The sequence below is a fragment of the Alternaria atra genome (genome assembly GCF_907166805.1).
Source record: "Alternaria atra isolate CS162 genome assembly, contig: 21, whole genome shotgun sequence".
Taxonomy (NCBI): Eukaryota; Fungi; Ascomycota; class Dothideomycetes; order Pleosporales; family Pleosporaceae; genus Alternaria; species Alternaria atra.
Window position 1 is genome coordinate 1022239 of NW_025091319.1, and position 19118 is coordinate 1041356.

The window sequence follows — 19118 nt, forward strand, 5'->3', positions numbered from 1 at the left end:
TGTAAAACTGCCTTGTAGCATCCAGTGATAATGCCCATGATTATTAGCAGTGCCTTCCTACGCCACAGTATCAGACTCTGTATGAGCGAGCAGCCCAGCACCTTCATCCCGACTATGCCCAACGCTCCTCCATACATGACTCTCAGTCCGTCCGGTCCTCCAATCTTCAATTCTCCTTGCAGCCACAAAGCCCCAGTGCCATGCTAGTCCAGAAACAAAACCAACTGCATCATTCTTGAAAGTAAGAAGGGCAGCCACAGTAACAAGCATGACCATCCACCTCTCCTTCCTCTCGCGCTCATCGAGGTCCTTGACCCTCTTGCCGTCCCAAGCCATGTCCCTGTCGAATATGCGAAGGTCGCGAGCGTCCGTGTTGATACTCTCGCCGACCTTTGCTAATTCCACGCCAGCAGCGAGAACAAGGACACCGAGCAGTGACTTGGGGATATTGTGAAGCACATTGATTATGGCTGACGATTTCCAGAAGGCGATGAGACCGAGTATAAATTTGATGGTTCCCAGGAAGATGATGCTAGAACCACTACGCGCACCGAAGCGGAACTGACCTGCTAACCCACCAGAACCGTGGCAAGCGGGCATGGCTCCGAACCAGCAACCTATGAGGTTGATCGCAGCGACGGAGACACCTAATTCGGTGACTGTGGGTGCCGCTGGGTATGGTGGAGATGGCAGGAGGTCAGACGCGAGCGCCGATGCTGCGATGACGGAGTTGAGGAGCGTAAGAGGTAGTTGACCCAGAGACGCGGTCGTTGTTGCTTCCAGGAAGTCCATGCCTGAGGGATGAAGAATGGGAATCGCAGCACGTGGCACATGGACATCCTCGCTTTGCGGAGTTGCAAAGGATAGTAAGATGCCGATGATGAAAATGATCATAGCATATGGCACCCTAGGATACGGGAAAGTGCATAGCAGGAAGATAACCGCTGCAACCGCCACAAACAGATTATCGCCCCACCAAGGACCCGTCCAGTCTAGTGATGAGAGTAATTTGGTCCCGGTGCTCAAGCATAGCGACAGACCTGCCCCTACTTGGATTCCTTTGACTACTGGAATTGGTGTAACGCGATTCGCCCAGTTGATCAGGCCCGTGACGCTGAACACACCAACTAGGCCTGCAACAACGAGACCAGCTGCAGCGTTCTCCTCCATGGTAAATTGGCGAGCAATAGCTACAGCCGCAATAGCTTTCATGGGCTGTACTGGTAGAGGGATCCCAAACGCAACGCCTGTCAGAACATTTGCCGCTCCCGTGAATAGTAGCGTTGAGGGTAAGGATATCGAGTTCGTCAAGACCAGCGTAGTCATGAGTGGCAATAGAGTCCCGAGGTCGCCCAGCGAGCCGGATAGCTCTGCCAACGGTTGCGATTTAATCGTTTCGACATTATGTATCTGCGTGCGGCGAAAGCGCCGCATCGAGTTCCGTAGGAGAGACATGAGGTTTGCGCAAGTAAAGTAAGCGACCGCTAAGAATGCAATAGAAATCGCGAAAACAGGAAAGGAAAGAGATCTAGGATTGCTGTATCATGACGGGAGGGCGTGTGTCGTTGCGATGTAAACGCGGCAGGCCCCGGAGAAAAGACTCGCAGCTCGATAAGCTCATGCGCACGCGGAAGGAAGACGTCACTCAGCCTCATGTCGCAGGTCTCGTGCGCGCACACCGCCTGCAGCGGTACAACGTGACAACACCCACTACCTGCAGCATTGTCTTGAACGAGCGATGTACATCGTATGCTGTCTCCACGTAAATCGATGGTTGCCGAGGAACTTACTGTATAGAGTAAACCCAAGCTTCATGTGGCTTGCATGAAGGGGCACCAAGGGGCACGGCGGGCACAGCTGCATTGGACGGTTATTGGTCAGACCGCTATCCGGTAGCATGGGGCTGCATGGAAAAGGGCACGAAAGGGCAGCGACAATCGATGGTCTTCTCAGAACTTGCCTAAGAAGGTATATTGATTAGCACAAGCCAAGGGAGCGAGGGGCACCGGATCCCAGCTGTAATCGATGGTTTTCTCACAACTTACCCGACGCGGTGTTTTCGGAAGCTAAGAACAAGGTATGGGGAGCACGCATTACGGAATGCGATAGAGTGCAGCGATGGATGGGCCTCCAGAACTTACCCAACGCGGTATGTTCGGGAGTGAATGTATAGGAGACGAAGGGCACTGAGCGGCAGCTGTAATCAACGAGGGTTCAGATACCTGACTGATCGACGCAGGTCCTACTCTATGCCTCCACAGCCGATTCCTAAAGGCCTGCCGAATGGGAGCACCGAAGGGGTAAGAAAGGAAAAGAGGCTGGAGATCCTACTTGACGGACTTGAGCAGGTCAAGCAAGATGAGGGCCGTTTTTTACACACAACGCAGGTACTCGAAACACTAGGTCACGTTTTCGTTCTATCCACGGTTTGAACTTGGGAAAAACACCAAGTTCTTCTCTAAGTTTCAGATTGCGTGAGTTTGGTAACGATGGCTCTAGGCAATATCTTTCCTGATTCGGCAGTCACATGCGCAGCTGGATACTCCACCATGCTCACGACTTCGGTCTTCTTGGCAGCGGTTAGTGCTGCTTGTTCGGTCAAACCGGAGAATATCTGAACCCTGAGCAAAGTCCGGTCCCGCAATTGAGCTACCAACACCAACATCCGTCCACATATGCACCTCGCAGAAGCTGCAACGATGAAATCTCAACCCACCAGTTCCACAAATGCAACTGTACTATTAGATGTGGGGAACATGCGCGTCTATGCGCACCCCATGGGTTCTGGCATACATTGAAACTGCTGTCGCCTTGTCGTTCCCCAATACTCCTCATCCAAACCCTCTCTTACAGTAATCCTCGAATTCTAAAAGAGTCCAACTCACCGTACGGCAAAATGAGTCCATCAGCCATCAACACAGTCGCTAGCGCACTTACTTCCTCTACAACACAAGCATCGACGCCACAAACACCGGCACTCTTCTCTCTCGCAGGGAAGACAGTCGCTATCACAGGAGCTGGCCGCGGACTTGGAATAACTCTTGCTTTCGCCGTAGTTGAAGCGGGCGGACATGCAGCATGCCTAGATATCCTCCCGGAACCAAGCAACACAGAATGGCAGGCCTTGACGAAGCTTGCTAACCAACTCGGTACTTCAGCATCATACCGTAGATGCGACGTTACTAGCGAAGCGGAGGTCACCCAAGTCCTGGACGAGATATCACGCGAAGGTGATGAGCGAGGTGCACCACTCAATGGTATGGTCGCGTGTGCGGGTATCCAACAAAGGGTTCCAGCACTCGACTACGAGGCGTCAGACTTTGAGCGCATGCTTCGTGTAAATGTAGTAGGCGCGTTCATATCGGTCAAGAGGGCGGCGAGGATATTGAAAGACAAGGGTACTGGAGGCTCAATCGTACTCATCGCTAGTATGTCGGGTCAGGTCGCGAACAGGGTAAGGATTTCTACGCCAACCAGACATGTTTAATGCATCTAATCATAATTTCAGGGCCTTACTTGCACAGCATACAATGCCAGCAAATCAGCTGTGCATCAAATGTGTCGCTCGCTAGCGCAAGAATGGGGTCAATACGGCATTAGAGTGAATACGCTTTCGCCGGGTGTAAGACTCCTCTCATCGCATTATCTGAAACCTTACTAATCCGATCCGTAGTATATTCGTACTGCAATGACCGACGAACTCCTCGCAGCAGATCCGGATGTGGAGAAGACATGGATGGCCGGCGCACTGCTTGGAAAACTTGGTGTACCGAACGACTTCAAAGCACCAGCTGTGTTCTTGTTGGCGGAAGGAAGTCGTTTCATGACTGGCGCAGACCTGAGAGTCGATGGCGGCCATTGCGCGTCGGCTTAATGCTCTTGACACAATTCTACTATGCTTGTTTCTATCGACTTTAGTAGGTCTTACTTAGACCCTTTTTTCCGTTGTGCGCAGCCACAATCGATGTCTGGTGCGGATTGTCACAACCGTGGTTCGCTATACCAACACATAGCAGAACCTACAATAACGAAAACCTGATTCTTCAAACCATCGCTTCTTCATTTTTAGCCTCTCCATCCAACATCTCATAAGAATCAACCGTATCTGTACAGATATACCACAACTTCATATCAGCTATGTCGATCAACAATACCAACGAGTCAAACGATCTCCCACCCTCTTACACCACTTGCGATCCGCCTTCTTACACCATTTCCGACCCACCTCCTCATACTACTTCTGAAATACCTCCTCATTATACTTCCAGCCTACCTCTCTCACGCATCGGAAATGCTGGTTTCTCTTCTTCCTTCATCCAACAGCCCCGCTATTCCGCAGCACACATGGATTCGGGTAATGATATCGAAGCTGCTCTGAGCACAGTCAGCCCCTTAAATTCAAACCGCTCTTCGGAAGTCTACCAGACGCACCATACATCAACGGCCCAGACTCTTCAGAGCAGGCTCACAGCTTCTGTCACGATGTCAAGAGATCAAAGGAACACGAATTTCTTCGCCGGTTGTATGTATATGGTTATTGCCATCATCATAATCATCATTCTTTCGGTGTGTGTTGCTTTCACCGAGGGTAATGCAAAGTATGAAGAAGGAGATAAAGGTAGAGGAATGGCCGTCTCGGGTGGTTGGATGTTCTCAGATAAATTGAACGCTTTGCGCTAGATCGGGATATTTTGTGATCTGAACCGGCTTGTGGGTGACCTTGGAGATTGCAAGCTGTGAGGCATTGGTAGCTGGGGTGTAGGAGATGCATGTGCAGAAGGCGCAGGGGACACGGGGGCGCCTATTCGGCTGCCTGAACGTGCTTCACTGATCAATTATAGGCAACAAGCCGTAACTATGATATTGATACCGCCATGCTCTAGCGCTGCCGCTATTTTTTATCTAGATCAATACATAGGTACCTGGTAGCGGAACTCAACGTGTAACATAGTAACTTTAATTCGTAGACTTTAGGCATCCAAGTAATACGAACGCGTCATAGCGACGCCACATCCTGGACGTACCCCAACGATAGCGTTTCCGTAGATATCCCGCAGCCAATCTTGTAAGAAGTCTTGAGTGATGCTACTTCGCCCTGTTATGTGCGTTGATATAATTCTCATTTCCCCTCAGAACATGCTTGACTCCACAATTGCTTGTATCCTTAGTGCCAAAAGAGAGTCAAGATCCTATTAGTGATAACAGATACTAGTAGTTTCGCTTTTAGCAAGCCAAAAGAACACAGCAACTCTCACTATGACGGGCGTTATGCTGTTTTGTATCGCTGACGAGGCAAAGCCTGCAAGTTTCTGTTCTTCCCAGCTTCACCCATCTCGCGAAACTAACCCCCTTCCCAGTTCGTCCAGAAAGCCACAAACCACAAATTCAATGTCGAATATCCCTTCTACGTTGCCGAGTCCAAAACTTGCCCTGAAGACGCCTCCAACTTCAAGCGGAAGCTCGAGAGCCCCGATTTCTCAACCGAGTTCACTTCAGCGGAAGAGTGCCAGGAGTGGATGTTACGCGAGCAATCCAAACACAACTTCATGGAGTTCGACATCATCTTTATAGCCGATGCGCGTAGCGCCAGTGACGACACTCTTTTAACCTGCGTATATTCTGATGAGCCTTTGCTCTTGGGCCCGAATGAAGAACAGCAGCTTCCACCCAAGGCCCATACTTGGTATAGCTGGCGTATCAAGTACCAAGACGCTGAGGCGATTGAAAATCATCTCCAGTATGGAGAGCCCGGAGATGCGTGGCCAGTGTTCTATGAGAGAAAGGATGAAATTACGGACGCGAATGGTGTGGTTGATATGGAAAAGGCGACGAAGATGGTTTGGGGAGAAGAGTAGGCTTGAGGATGAGGACTGCGCTGGTCATTTATCACACTATAGTCGTTATATCTCTTTGTCATTTCTCCTCCTAGGCAAGTCTGATTGTCTGATTGCAGGCGTATCATCAAGTTGACAGCAGACTATCGAACGGGTCCATCGCAATCATGCATCGCGATATCATCTTGTTAGTGGGGTGGCAATTCGATCATGAGATTATAATTAAAACGAGGGTAAATTTAAGCCGTTGGGTTTGAATTACTCTCTCATCTACCTACTGCTACTGATATCGGTGTGATGGAATGACGTCACTCTTGCACCTGCGCTTAGATAGAGTATCTGTCTCGTGCTTACAGACTCACACCACATGATGGTATTATTTGCGCCCATCCCACCAGAAAGGCTAGTTATTGATCATACCGACTTATATCGAAGCTTCTCAAAAGACACGTAGCTAAAGTCAGGCTGAAAGCCCGCAAGGCTGACAACGTCCAAGGCTGGGCTGATCCCCGCACTGTCGCCTCCAATGAGTGGCCATCTGCGACGGCATGCACAGCTGTGCTGCGCCTTCGTGCAGAATTCCATTATATTGCCAGCTTCTCGTGCTTGCCCTCATCTCACATCCCATCACTACGCACGTCCATCATGGCCGAAATGGCCGGCACGATCTTTGGTGTTATATCTCTCTCCATACAGCTGTTTGACAAGTTCAACACGTACACCAACAGTGTCAAAGATGCAAGAAACAAGGCTGAACAGATTACGCGCGAACTGGATACACTGGTGAACCTTCTCGAGAATCTGGAGACGATCATTAGCAGACTGGACCCTACTACATCCGCCGCATTTACCAGGAATAGCATCCAAGAATGCGCACGCGCTATTGAGGTAATCAGATCGAGACTTGGAGACGCCGCACCAGCGATAAGCTCCGGAAGATTCTGGACACGTTCTAGGAACGTCATCAAGCGACTGACATATCCCTTCAAAGAGAATGACATTAAGTATTGGAAAGATGTCTTGGCCAGTATTCAACAGAGTCTACAGATCGCGTTGCTTGCGTCGCAAACGTAATGACTTGTTCCATATGCGTAGCAATGGGAGTTCAGCTAACTGTTCCTAGCGATCAGCAGCAACGGTATTTCACGACTCTACAAGCGCAGCTTAGTCAACTTTCGCTCAATACAAATGCTGGAATTCAAATGATTCTGGACCAGCAGCGACGCGCCCAGGCTCCGGCCGGACAGCACATCATGGACCAGATCCAGAGCTCAGGCACGGAGATCTCCAATCATCGAAGACACCAAAGATCAGTGCAGTCCCCTTTCCAGGATTATGATCAAACGTTTACTCAAGAGACACAAATCAGCTCTCACTCTCCAAGCGCAGCGGAAACAGCGAGATATAACGATCTTGACTACACGCTACTGCCAGTGTCTGCAATTGGTCTAGAAGAGGATATCACGAGTTTTCAAAATCTCGAGCGGAGGGTACGACCGATGCATTCCCAATTGAAGAAGAAGCTGAATACTTCTATTTTTTGTAATTGCCGCAAACGTCGCGAAGAGAAACAGTTTGTGTGGTCACCGTTTGTTGTGTCGCTGAACGAAGTGCACTCCCATGACCCCAGTTGCCCGCTCTGGATACCTGGGACTCACGATAAAAACTTCGGCTTTGGAATAGTACTGTGCTATCTTATCCTTGGACTGAAGCTTCGAGTTTTCATGACACTGTCGATTGCAAGTGGCACATTCTCGATAAATCCAAGCTTATCGGCACATCGAATCGTTTCTGAAGAATCTTCCCCAGCGTTCAAGTTGATTCGTTTGGTAACTGAAGGTGATTCCCAATGGGTACCTGAGGACTACTCTGCAGAGTTGACGAGGATATTCCAAACGCGTCAGGCGTCACCGCATGACCGCTTGGAGAGCGGATATACGATATTACACGTAAGTTACCGCTCACATCTTTTCTACATGTACACATTCGCTAAGAACTAGAAGTATTTTTGTGGAAAAGCCGCGTGGACTAAAAATACAAGTCACTGTGACCTGATTAAATATCGGTCGATGCTCAACCAGCTTCTACGCTACATGTCTTATGCAGATGCATCAGAGATTGATGAGAATGGAAGGTAATTATCACAAGATCAATCAATCAATCAGATAATGGCTAATCGAACGATATCAGAACATGTGTAGATACTATCTTATACCCTAGCCGCTTCGACGACTCAGTTGATCATATACGAAAGTCACTTGCGTCCGATCTCCTGCAGTATGGTTTAAGATTATCACCAGCGAGCGGACCCTTTACGAGTCGCAAGTTTTGGTTCGATATTCCGTTTGCCAAATTCCCAGATCCTTTCGCTGGTCTTGATGACTCAATTGCAGCAGCGTTATCGAGATCAGAAGTGGAGTTCAGTAAACTGATGCGAAGACGTCATACTACCAATAATTCGCACAGGAAGGAAACTGCTGAGCTTTACAGATTGGTAACTAGTATGGGCTGGGTACGTGGCTGCCAGATCCTCTTCGATTATGGGTTCAGTTACATACCAGACACGCCCTGGCAGAGGCAATCTCCGCCCTTGACCGGGTTGAGGTGGCAGAACTCTCTTCTCTACAAAGCCATACGATCGCGAAACCAGGCTATGGTGCAATTTTGGCTCGGTTTACGCGAAAACGCCGAGGCGGATTGTCTCCCATATATTGGGGACCTAGAATTAGCCGTCACAGACGCTTCTGTAATGTCCCCAGAAAACATAGTAGAGACTCTCGTCAAGTGTCTGGTCGAACAAAGATGCCGGCTCCAACAGATAACAAGGATATCTGGCGTCACATGCGAATGTGTCACTGGATCAACAGACATCATTGACGTCCACGCTGCTTGTGCACTGCGCGTACTCGACGAACAGGGTTTTGAGGTACCTCCCTCCCTTCGCCCGGCTTCAGAAAGCATATATAAAATGCACATGACCTACCGGCAGGACGGACAAAGCTGCATGTATGTAGGGAGAATTAAAACAGTAAAATTTCTTGACCTTCTATACAATGCCGGCTTCAGGGATATAGCAAAAGGGAATACCGCATGCTGCCAAGACGTGTTTTACTCACCAATGCACTTATGGATAACACGCTATTTCGGTCACATTCATTCATATGAGCTCCCTCGTTTCTTTGAAGTAACAGAGTGGTTTCTCTCCAAAGGAGCAAGCATAACGGATTGTTGGCCAAGATCGAGAATTACCACGTTACATCTTGTCAGCGCAGGGGCAGCTCGATTGTACGATTCGATACCCGAAGAAGCGACGCCAGAACATGCTTTGAACAAAACTGCAGATCTGTTTCGACATACACTCACAGACGATTGCGAATGCAGCTGTAGTACGCATGGCTGCACTAACATTACCTCTTTCTGCAAAAATGCAAAGTGTTGGATCAAGACCGAAGATCTGAACAGCTACAAACAGGTGAACATCCTGCCCTGGATGAGACCTGGATACGTCGCTGCGTTCAAAGACTTAGAGGGACGAGACTCTAATCTCCGGACATTCAAAGAAATTGTGCAGTGCGTTGCAAAAGCGGTCGGAGGTGTAGCACATAGATGGATCGTCACTGAGTTCATTCGGTTGTGTGTCTTTTCCTGGCTGGGCATACGCCATACCTGTTGCGACCTCGATAAAACCTTGTTTGCTGACGAATCCGACTTATCGCGTCAGCCCTTACCACGATATCCTCCAGACGAGTTACAAAGAATCCAGGAAGAAGACGCGTATCTCACGGTAGTTCTGGAGGACATGGTGCCTTTTTTCGACGCCCGGTATGACACGCACGAAGGCGATCTTCAATCTTTCGTGGACGACATCCTACTACCGGAGATGGAGACCGTACTGGACCGACTGAAGCAAGAGGATGAGGCTACATATGCCGCGAGCAGGCGGGAAATGGGAGTTGTCATGGTTGACGAATGCGAGAGTGGTGCATGAGATCGAGGCCGAGATCGAGGTAAATGTACGGAGAGGCGAGTGGTAACGGTAAACACTGTTGCTTTTTTGTTAGATTTGTAACGTAAATTACTACGTATACCTTTAGGGTGAATTCTTAGTTACACTTCCTTGCGTCAACAGAAGAAGCCTTTTTGGAGACCGGGTAAGTGGAGGATGAACAGGATTACAATGTGATGCAAGTCTAATCAGACTATCTACCAGCTAGAGCTTAAAGGGGTATATCAATTACAAGAAGAAGACAGTAGTGTTCTGCTTAGTGGAACAGATCTTGAGCTGCTGCTGCCGTCGCCTGGGCTTGCGCCTTGGCTGCCTCGTTAGCAGCGGCCATGGCAGCTGAAAGGTCATTGTCAACCTTCTGCTGCGAAGAGCTTCCAGGACGATTGTCACCAGTTCCTTCACGTTCTCCGACCGCAGCTGCAGCGAGATGTTGTAACCCAGCCATGTTGGGTTCCAATGCGGGACTAGCTTGCTCCGGACCAGTGTAAGGTGGAGTGGAAGACTTTTTCTTCTGTAGCAGTTCCCCAATCGCTGTTTCCCAGCCTAGACCGTCGGAGCTGCGATGTATGATCTGACCATTTGACAGCGCATCGTTCATTTCTTTGATGCTTGCGTTCGCCTCCGCTTGCATCTCGACCCGATCAGCCAACTCGGTAAGAGACGTAGCCACCAGAGCAGCGAAGATGTGATGCAAGGGAGTTATCGCGCCGCTCATTAGGTTACTGAGCAGTTCTTTAGTGACATCGAAAACTTCAGCAGAAGGTATGTTCTGCAATGAAAGTCGCGCGATGAACACTCTGAGATACTGATGCGCCAAGTGAGGAGGGGAGTTACGCGTCAAAGTGGTGAGATCAATAGACTGCTTGACTTCGTCTAGTGCCGCATTGAGGTACTCTGATTCAACAGTCCCAGGTTTGAGTGCTGAAAATGCAAAGGGAGCCGATGGATCGACATTTGGAACGCTGCCTGCGCGATTCACATAGGCTATTCGGCCAACGATTAGGGCAGCACCTGATGGATGTTAGTCAAAATCGTTTCCGAAACGCAAAGGGCTTGTACTTACGGGCAAGATAATAGCCGACTTCGCCCAAAGCTGTATAGTCGTCTCGCGAAAGAGTTCCGGAGTACCTTCGAATCATCATGTCCTTTGATCGACTAGAGCCGTGGAAGCGATCTAGGATCAATGCAGTCCAATATACGCGACGTGCTGTCTGATATACTTCAAGGTCTTGTTCTTTCATCACAGTCAAGGTCCTCGAGTCGTTGATCGCTGCGTCGGCAATGCAGGCTGAGATACGGCCTAGTAGTCCTGTTGTACTGCCTATGACGCCGGGACTCGGTCTGTCAGACGCTGCAGCAAGCAGGATCAATGACTGGCAGTACACCAAGTGATTGTAAAACTGTCGTGAGCTGTCTGTGTCTTGTAGGCAATAATTGGCTGCATCGACAGAGGTGAAGCACTGCTGCAACAGCTGGTTGAGGCTGATCTCGATAGGCGGTAGAGCCTTCGAAGCAATAGATCGGATGCAGCCTTCCAGTGTCAGGAAGAATGTCTCTCGTAGCTTCGACGGACAGTTTGTAAGGCGGTTGAGTTGCGATTCGTGATGTGGCAAGACAGGTAGTGTGGGATGGATGATGTTGTAATACCTGAATCATAGTTTAGTGCCAGGTAAAACTTGTAGGTGCGGACATGCGTACGCTTTGAGAATTTCTTCATGAGAGCCAGTGATCAGGCTACCGCCTAGGTTCATGTCTCCAAACGAGGTGCGACGATTGCTGTTGAGCGATGGTTCTTGGTCCGGTAGCACAGGCAGACCATGTGCATCTACAGATCCACCATTACCGCGGTCCTGAGCGGACCAGTTGGGCCGGCTGAACGCATCGTGGAATCCGTCCGTCATTGAGTGAGTGCGCTGGCGCTTAAACTGCGGTGGGCTCTGAGTGTCGGGGAATGACTGATCACCTAGGGTTCCGAAATCGAAGTTATGTGACTGAGCAGGGGGATGATGTATCTGGCTTTCAAGCGAATTGAGTCGGTCTGCAAGCTCTTTGATGTAACTAAACAGTGTTAGCAAGGGCATCAAGTTGAAGGAACAAGATGACATACCCTTTGCTAGGCCCGCGTTTCATGGGTTGACGACTGAACTGGCAGCGCGCCCCAGTTCGTTTACAACTAGAACAAGCTTCTGGGCCATTCTCACTGGTTGCATCGCATCGAATCTACATGCCATAAGCGGTGTTTGTATAGGAAGGAGCGGCGTCGCATACCTTCTTCCTTCGGCACTCGTCGCAGGCGCGCGAAACCTTGGAGCGTTTGCGATTCGGATCGTTGGGGTCATATGGGTCGTGATGTCCTTCCATACTCATGACATGTTGCGCCATTTGTTGCGGAGAGTGTGTTGGGCGTGTAGGTCCTGCGAAATGCTGGTGCGCGCCCATGGCAGGTCCCATGTGAGCCATCTGCTGGTACTGCGGTTGCTGGGGACCGGCCGGATGCATCATGTCTCCACCCTCACGCAGCTGCTGTAGGTTTTCCTGTAGGCGCAGTTCGGGGTCAGTCAACTGGTGTTGCTGCGCTGGTGGTGTGCCATTCTGGTTTGCGTATTGACCTGGCCCTCCGCCCATTTGCGTGTCGGGATCCGCGTAGCCAGCCATTTCTCAGCGCGTCGTATTCAAGCCAACTAGAGAATATTCGATTAGTAATTATCCAGTACGCCGGTTTAGTATTGTTGCGCAATCGCGCGCGAGGTTCCGGTGTGGTAAAGCGAGAGGAGCGTGTGGTGTAAGAGGCCGCCGAGGAGAGTTGTGCGAGCTTTGCGATTTTTGCGCTAGCGTGGACCATGGCAAGAGAGAACAGGTCATGGTGGACTTGGATGAATGCGACAACAACATTATGGTGGTTGTAGGTTTCCTAAGACACCGAAATGTCTTCTATTTGCAGCGTTGATCGGAAGCTACTAACTGGCCGGTGACGACGTGGTCGCTGTTCGGATTATCTCTTCCACCGTACGCGCTTCCGGGACGGCCAGTGGGAGCACCATGCACAGCCATCATCAGAAGTGCCCACATGCTGCAACTGACTACTGTTACCACTGCAAATGATAAGGGGACTGCTAAATCAATTACATTTTTGTATTGTTTTTGTACTGCTGCTACATGACATCGGTCTCTTTGTGTCAACCTTGCGCTGGTTTTCAAATGCATCATCTTTCAACCCCGATTTCCTCCAAACACCTGGCACACTACGATGAATTCCTGTCTAACAACTTCCCGGTGAACTTGATCATATTGGTCAAAGACGGTACCTTGATTAGAATTGTTGAGGGGTGCAGAGTACTAGAAAATCACTGTAATCATGCGTTGGACGTCCCTGCATCACAGCTTTTCACCCAAAAAGTCTAGGACAAGGCTAATGGATTATTTGCAGTATATGATGCTGACACTAATACGACTTAGTGCCAGATCCTGTGATTACTCCCCTGAGAAGCCTTTCGTAGATCAGCGGCCCCAGAGTTCCACGACACGTGCTATGAATACTTGGGGCGACGGATGGCTGCAGCATCGAGTCGAGCGTGAGATGACCAGGATGCTGCGTACAAGAGCGGTGCAATACACCGACAGAGTATACCCCACGGAGAAGACTATGGGGTTCCGTTTCAAAAACATTATGCCAACACTTTGCCCAGCAGTCCAAAGGCCGGGACACTTTGTTGGATCTAATATTTACTTTACGCTTCTCCCACAGCTACGTTACTTGGTGTTCAACCCACGGCTTAGCGTTCTCTACGGCCGGACCTTTTGAGGCGAGATATACAAGCAGGCAATGTACCTGAAAGTAATGGATAGGCTTGCTTCCGAGTTCATATGTGCTGGACGCTATGGACGCAGACAATACTGATGATCTCCACTTGGCAACGGGCGACGGATGCTTCGAGTTACGGCCGTCGCGGCAAGAGAAACACGCTGACTCGACAAGCGAATCGCGGCCGCAATGAAACATGCCGTGCGTGGAGTCCCGCATTATTAGAGGCGGGCTGGCGAGGCCAGCACAGCAGAGAGGAGAAGAGCAGGCTCCGTAGCGACCTTCGCGGTGTGGATCGCCTTAAAAAGCCTGCGGGTCATCATGGTCAAGACGGCAGCGGGCGTGCGGAGGGTAGGATTTATGCGGTGAGAAGGTGCTGCTGGCTTGCATCCAAGTGTGGGATTCCAACGCTAACCCAAAGGGTCCAGCATTGCCCGCCGTCATGATAGCTGATCGCGCTTGCAGATTCGAGCGTCGAGGTCTGAGCGCACTTGCCGATGACGCTAAGCTCCACAGCCAATTACACGCACCACAGGGCCGTGTGCCTTCCTCTTAACCTGTTCCTCCCGCTCGCTCTCTTCTCTCCCATCACTACCTCACCCGCACAACACCACATAGTATACTGGTCTGGTCGTTCCCAAGGAGCTCCGTCTAACGCTTTCGGCCAGCGCCTCTTGCGCTCGGTTCCCCTTTGATCTCCCACTCAACTCTCCACTCCATCCTGTCGTCCTCGGTCTCTTCCACGGCGTTCACGGTCCCAATCCAGCATACCATTGACCAAGATACCCTCTGGCGTTTGAACTAGCATATTCTCAGCCCTACCATTCTTTCCTGTACCTTTATTCGTTCCCTCACATCTCGTGTGTGGCTTTACTTTCGTCATATTTCATCGTCTCTAGCCTGTTGGCTCCCTCGAACGCTCCCACTCAGCTGCTCCTAGCCAGCTGCGACGACCGCACTCGGCCGTTATCGCCCCGGTATGCCTGTTATCGATGGCGAGAAATGGGCTTGCTCGTCCTGCATCAAGGGCCATCGAGTGAGCGGTTGCAACCACACTGGTATGTCGCTCACGCAGTGCGACATTTGACCACATTCCAGTGCTAATCTTATTCCCAAGATCGAGACCTCCACCACATCAACCCCAAAGGTCGTCCCGTCAAGCAATGCGAACACTGTCGCGGTGCGCGTAAGTCCAAGTCCCACCACGCCAAGTGCGATTGTGGCGACAAAAAAGACAAGGACTTGCACAAGGACAAAGGCGACGCGAAGAGTGAGCTCATAGCTGGCTTGGCCGTCCCCGACAATTCTGACGTTACTCTAGCTCACGACAACCGCTGCCAGTGCCACTCGGGCGCCAAGTGCTTATGTGGTACCAAGAACGAAGATGTTGATCTCAAAATCGACACTAGCCGGCAGACACTCCACGATGCTCGCGCGAAACCGAAGCTGACTGCGACGCACTCGGAGAGCCACTTGACCGTCTTCGCAAACGGACACCACAAGCCTTGTCATCGCAACAACAACTCGGCCCACGTTTCCGGTCTGCCCTACAAGATTCCTCGTCCGCATACGTTGCATGGCCATGCCGCCTTTTCAGCCCTCTCGCAAGACAAGACTGCTCGCAGCAAGCCCGAACCACCCGCTACACGGTCCATGGACACGCTTTCGTTATCGAACAACGACTTCCACACCATGTTTGGCTCCACTCAGCGATGTGCCGACAAGCCCCCGACTCCCAACGTTGGTGGTAGCCTCGACACATTCGCTTTCAACGACATGTTCAGTAGTCAGCCCGGCGTCTTTGGACAGGAGGGCGATTCTCCCAACAGCAACGTAAGCGACACGTTTTCGAATCAGCAGTGGCCTTGGATCACCAATACTGTAACACCTGTGAACAGCACATTCGGTCTGGGCAGCTTGTCCACTTCCCCTTCGCAAGATTGTCTTCCAAATATGGATAACGATTGGCTGTCAGCATCTGCTGGGTTTGACCACGTCTGGTCTGCTACTGATCTCCCACTGGATCCGAGCAAGTTCAACGACGACTTGGCTCAGCCCATTTCACACAGTGGAGAGTCAAAACAGAGCGGTCCTGGTCTCACTGTAGCCTCGTCTGCGCACTCGGAAATTGGAGAGCCCGCTCTCTTCGGTGACCTGGACTTCAACAAGGCTCCTCAGTCTGCTGCCAGCGAATCGCTTTTCTGGGAAGATACTCCTGCGTATCGGTTTAGCACTGCCGTACCGAGTGAGCCCATCAACGGATTGCCAATGACCACTGCAGCACCAATGTCCAACATGATCGGCTTCAATCCTATCTATGCCAAGAGCATGACTGCTGCGCCAGCAACTATGACGAGTACCGCTTCACCTAACTTTGCTGGCACAGCCGCAATCTCGATGCCTAGCAATTTCGAAGAAGTTGTTCCCATGGACCCATGGCCTCTAGATCAGACCAATGGTGCTTTCAACGCGATGAACAATTTTGATCTATCTTCTTATGCCAACAACGGTTGGTTTTAGACGCCTGCGAAGGAACAGCAGGCTCTTGCAGCTACTGTTCCTTTTGATGACGCCATGACTGATGACGCTGCTGGTGCGCGATGATACCAACGCCTAGGCGATCTCTATTCATACCTTCTTTTAGTCTCCACGACTACCCTTTTTGACCTTCGGTCGCCTGTGCATATTTCATGACCTGGCCCGAACCATTCGCTTGATGTGCGTTTGAGGCCATTCCTACATAGCTCGCTGTCATCACTGTTTGTTGCATTTGATGGTCGAACAAGCAAGCATACGTATATACATCGGGATGGATTTGGGTGGTGATTTCAGCGATTGGGCGGTTTGCCCATGGGGATTTCGCAAAAGTATAGACGGGGCTTTGGCGTTGTAACGTCTGCCCTACAATGAAATAAGAGCAAGTAAAAACAACCTATTGTCTTCATCATCATCACCATCATCATCTGCTTATCGTCGTCAACTGAGGCATCCCGAAAGACCCCTCAAACATCGCCAAGTGACGTCCTTCGACTGCAGGGCGTGCCGCACGGCCATAAGGTTCGCTGTAATCCCTCCACCAATCCGCGTCTCCGCCAATCCAACGAGTTTTCAGGGTTCCCGCCCTCGCCCACGCCCTGCATGCGAAGCGTGGAGCGCCTGCAAGCAGAGATTTTCACAGACTTTCCAAGTTTCCATTGATCGGTCGGCAGGGATGGTGAGCTATCTCTCAGCAAGACCGTCATTAACCTTTTGGACGCGCATGCTCTGGAGAGATCCCACGTCGGGACCCAGCTACAAGGTTCGTGCATCAAGATGGACGTGAATGATGTGTGTGGATGATCAGCCACGGATGTAACACAACTACGTCGCCTCACGAGTACAATATGTGTGCGCTAGATGGCGCAACAGCGCTCGCGGCGGCTCTCGTTGTCGAGTGTGATCACTTGTGATGCTACGCACAAAGAACATGTGCCGCGGCATTGGAGCCAGGCTATCAAGGCTAAAGACTGAACATCGCAACCTCACCAGAGGTAGCTTCTTGCGGACAGCACTATTCGCTGAGCGCGGCAACCAGACTGAAGCTGGGCAAGCCGCCAGGAATGTTGAAAGCACGGCATGATCACGAGCATGTCATCCCACGACTGATACGTTCGCGATCCGACGCCCGCTGCACAGCACAAACAAAGAGTGTTTGTTGTGCATGCCCAGTGCACAGCCTCCTTTACGCTTTACGAACCGCCATAGTGGAAGTGCAGCTTCGATCTGGCGAACCAGACGCCTTGCGCCGAGTGTACTCACATGTTTTCGTAATCTGCGGATGCATACTTCCTCTCAACATCTCACGATAGGGCTAGGCGTTTCTGGGTGTCGTCCCAACGGAATATCAACAAACAGAAGATGGTATTGTTCACAGAGTTGGAGGACAGCTCAGCTGATAAACTTGCCCTCGATGCGAAACGAGCATCAATGGCAAACTGCAAACCGCATCCTCTTTCGCTTCGGAACGAAGCGTTCCAATGGCGAAAATCACGCATGCGACCCATGGATTCATAGCCGCGGGCAGGCCCGCCTAGGGGCTTCCTACTCGAGAGTAAAGCATAGCGATATATGAAGGTTATATGGATTGTCTAGACGCTGTGCATCACATCGCTTGGATGATGGATACTTTTTCCCGTCGTTTGGCGTTTGTCGGCTTGTGGGGTGAAGGCGTATTGACGCTAGTGAAAGATAACTAATAGTAGTCCATTCGTTAAAGCATATCCAGATACGAACTCGTTGCCGAACGCCATCTATAAAGAAAGAATCCTAAATCGCCAAAGTTGTCGTTGTCGAACTTGAACAAAACAAATTATCAGGGACTTTGCAAGGCGCAAGATCGTCGATCCCTGAACTCATGAACTCGGCATCGGCCATCGGCTTTGTGCTCAGTGGCTGGTCGCATCTCGGAGCTTTCGGAGGGTCGGAGGGACCCTGAAAAAAAAAAGGCCCTGAACTGGCAGCCGTTCGAAATGATGTCAAGTCTCGTGTCGTGTTCTTTGAACCGAGGCGAAAGTCAACGAGGTCCCACCGACTTTCCCCCATCAGGTAACACAACGACCTGGATATCGCGATCGCCAACCTTTTTGAACGATTCAGTCGCATGTTCGTTACGAATGGGGTGCCTATGTAATGTGGGGGTTGTGGATTTTAGTTATCAACTTTTTCGTAGCCCTACTTGAATCCTCAATCCTACTGGTAGGAGGAAATGCCCGGGTAGCGGCCATCGTGGCATTTTGTGTGGTTGTGAGTTAGGTAATGCGAGTGCGACCGACGTCATCGCGGTTCTGAAACCACCGGAGTTGTCACGTCTGAAGTTAGCAAAATTCATTTCCGACTTTGGACCTGGAGATCAGCAATGGTAAGCACCGTGAACACTAGTTCGACGTTGTGCTAGCACATGGTCGGATATACTAATCACCTGCACAGCGGAGAATATCCGCTCGTGCAGCTTTCAAGTCGATCTTTTCGATTGACCGTGAGCCTGTTCGTAGCACGGCAGGATTGGTGGCGCGTTTACCGCGCGTAGCATGGGTTCCCGGTAAACTAGGATAGGACTGGTGGTGTCGATGCCGTGTGAGTAAGCTGCATATTGGAAAGGGGTTTACGCCTTGCTTTGAGCTGAACATCAATGTATCCAAGAGGCCTCGCAGGAGGTGTGGCATGCTCGGAGTAAATACGCAAGCAGAAAAGGGGACAACGGTCTCCGACAGCGAGTAGCTAGAGTTGACCGATGAAGATGCACTCTTTGAGAAAAGAACATGCACTTCCGTCAGGCATCTGCAGACATCACCCGACAGTTCTACATTGAGACGTAGTACATGGAGGAGTATGTGAAGATGGAGCGTATCACACTACACTACTCTGGCACCCTCTAACGTTGGAAGAACAAAAAGTAAGAAATCTATCGAGCCGTACTTTGTCCCACAGTTGCTTTGAT

General features: G+C 50.6%; 6 protein-coding genes across 6 annotated transcripts; 4 read left to right on the forward strand and 2 right to left on the reverse strand.

Annotated features, from left to right (window-relative positions):
* Positions 1-57: 57 nt before the first annotated feature.
* ALTATR162_LOCUS770 (uncharacterized protein) lies at positions 58-1326 on the reverse strand (the record flags this gene model as incomplete). Its single annotated transcript, XM_043308364.1, has 1 exon — positions 58-1326. One exon carries the CDS (start codon positions 1324-1326, stop codon positions 58-60), a length of 1269 nt encoding a protein of 422 aa, XP_043164299.1.
* Positions 1327-2896: 1570 nt separating this feature from the next.
* On the forward strand, positions 2897-3874 carry ALTATR162_LOCUS771 (uncharacterized protein; the record flags this gene model as incomplete). The annotated part of the gene is made up of 3 exons (XM_043308365.1): positions 2897-3454; positions 3509-3622; positions 3674-3874. The coding sequence occupies 3 exons, from the start codon at positions 2897-2899 to the stop codon at positions 3872-3874; spliced, it is 873 nt and encodes a 290-aa protein (XP_043164300.1).
* Positions 3875-5256: 1382 nt separating this feature from the next.
* Positions 5257-5855, forward strand: ALTATR162_LOCUS772 (uncharacterized protein; the record flags this gene model as incomplete). Its single annotated transcript, XM_043308366.1, has 2 exons — positions 5257-5301; positions 5358-5855. 2 exons carry the CDS (start codon positions 5257-5259, stop codon positions 5853-5855), a joined length of 543 nt encoding a protein of 180 aa, XP_043164301.1.
* Positions 5856-6479: 624 nt separating this feature from the next.
* Positions 6480-9822, forward strand: ALTATR162_LOCUS773 (uncharacterized protein; the record flags this gene model as incomplete). The annotated part of the gene is made up of 5 exons (XM_043308367.1): positions 6480-6904; positions 6958-7783; positions 7838-7968; positions 8025-8760; positions 9307-9822. The coding sequence occupies 5 exons, from the start codon at positions 6480-6482 to the stop codon at positions 9820-9822; spliced, it is 2634 nt and encodes an 877-aa protein (XP_043164302.1).
* Positions 9823-10096: 274 nt separating this feature from the next.
* Positions 10097-12495, reverse strand: ALTATR162_LOCUS774 (uncharacterized protein; the record flags this gene model as incomplete). The annotated part of the gene is made up of 5 exons (XM_043308368.1): positions 10097-10851; positions 10904-11487; positions 11539-11898; positions 11948-12060; positions 12109-12495. The coding sequence occupies 5 exons, from the start codon at positions 12493-12495 to the stop codon at positions 10097-10099; spliced, it is 2199 nt and encodes a 732-aa protein (XP_043164303.1).
* A 2126-nt stretch (positions 12496-14621) lies between these two features.
* Positions 14622-16162, forward strand: ALTATR162_LOCUS775 (uncharacterized protein; the record flags this gene model as incomplete). The annotated part of the gene is made up of 3 exons (XM_043308369.1): positions 14622-14700; positions 14760-14912; positions 14964-16162. 3 exons carry the CDS (start codon positions 14622-14624, stop codon positions 16160-16162), a joined length of 1431 nt encoding a protein of 476 aa, XP_043164304.1.
* Between the last annotated feature and the right edge of the window lie 2956 nt (positions 16163-19118).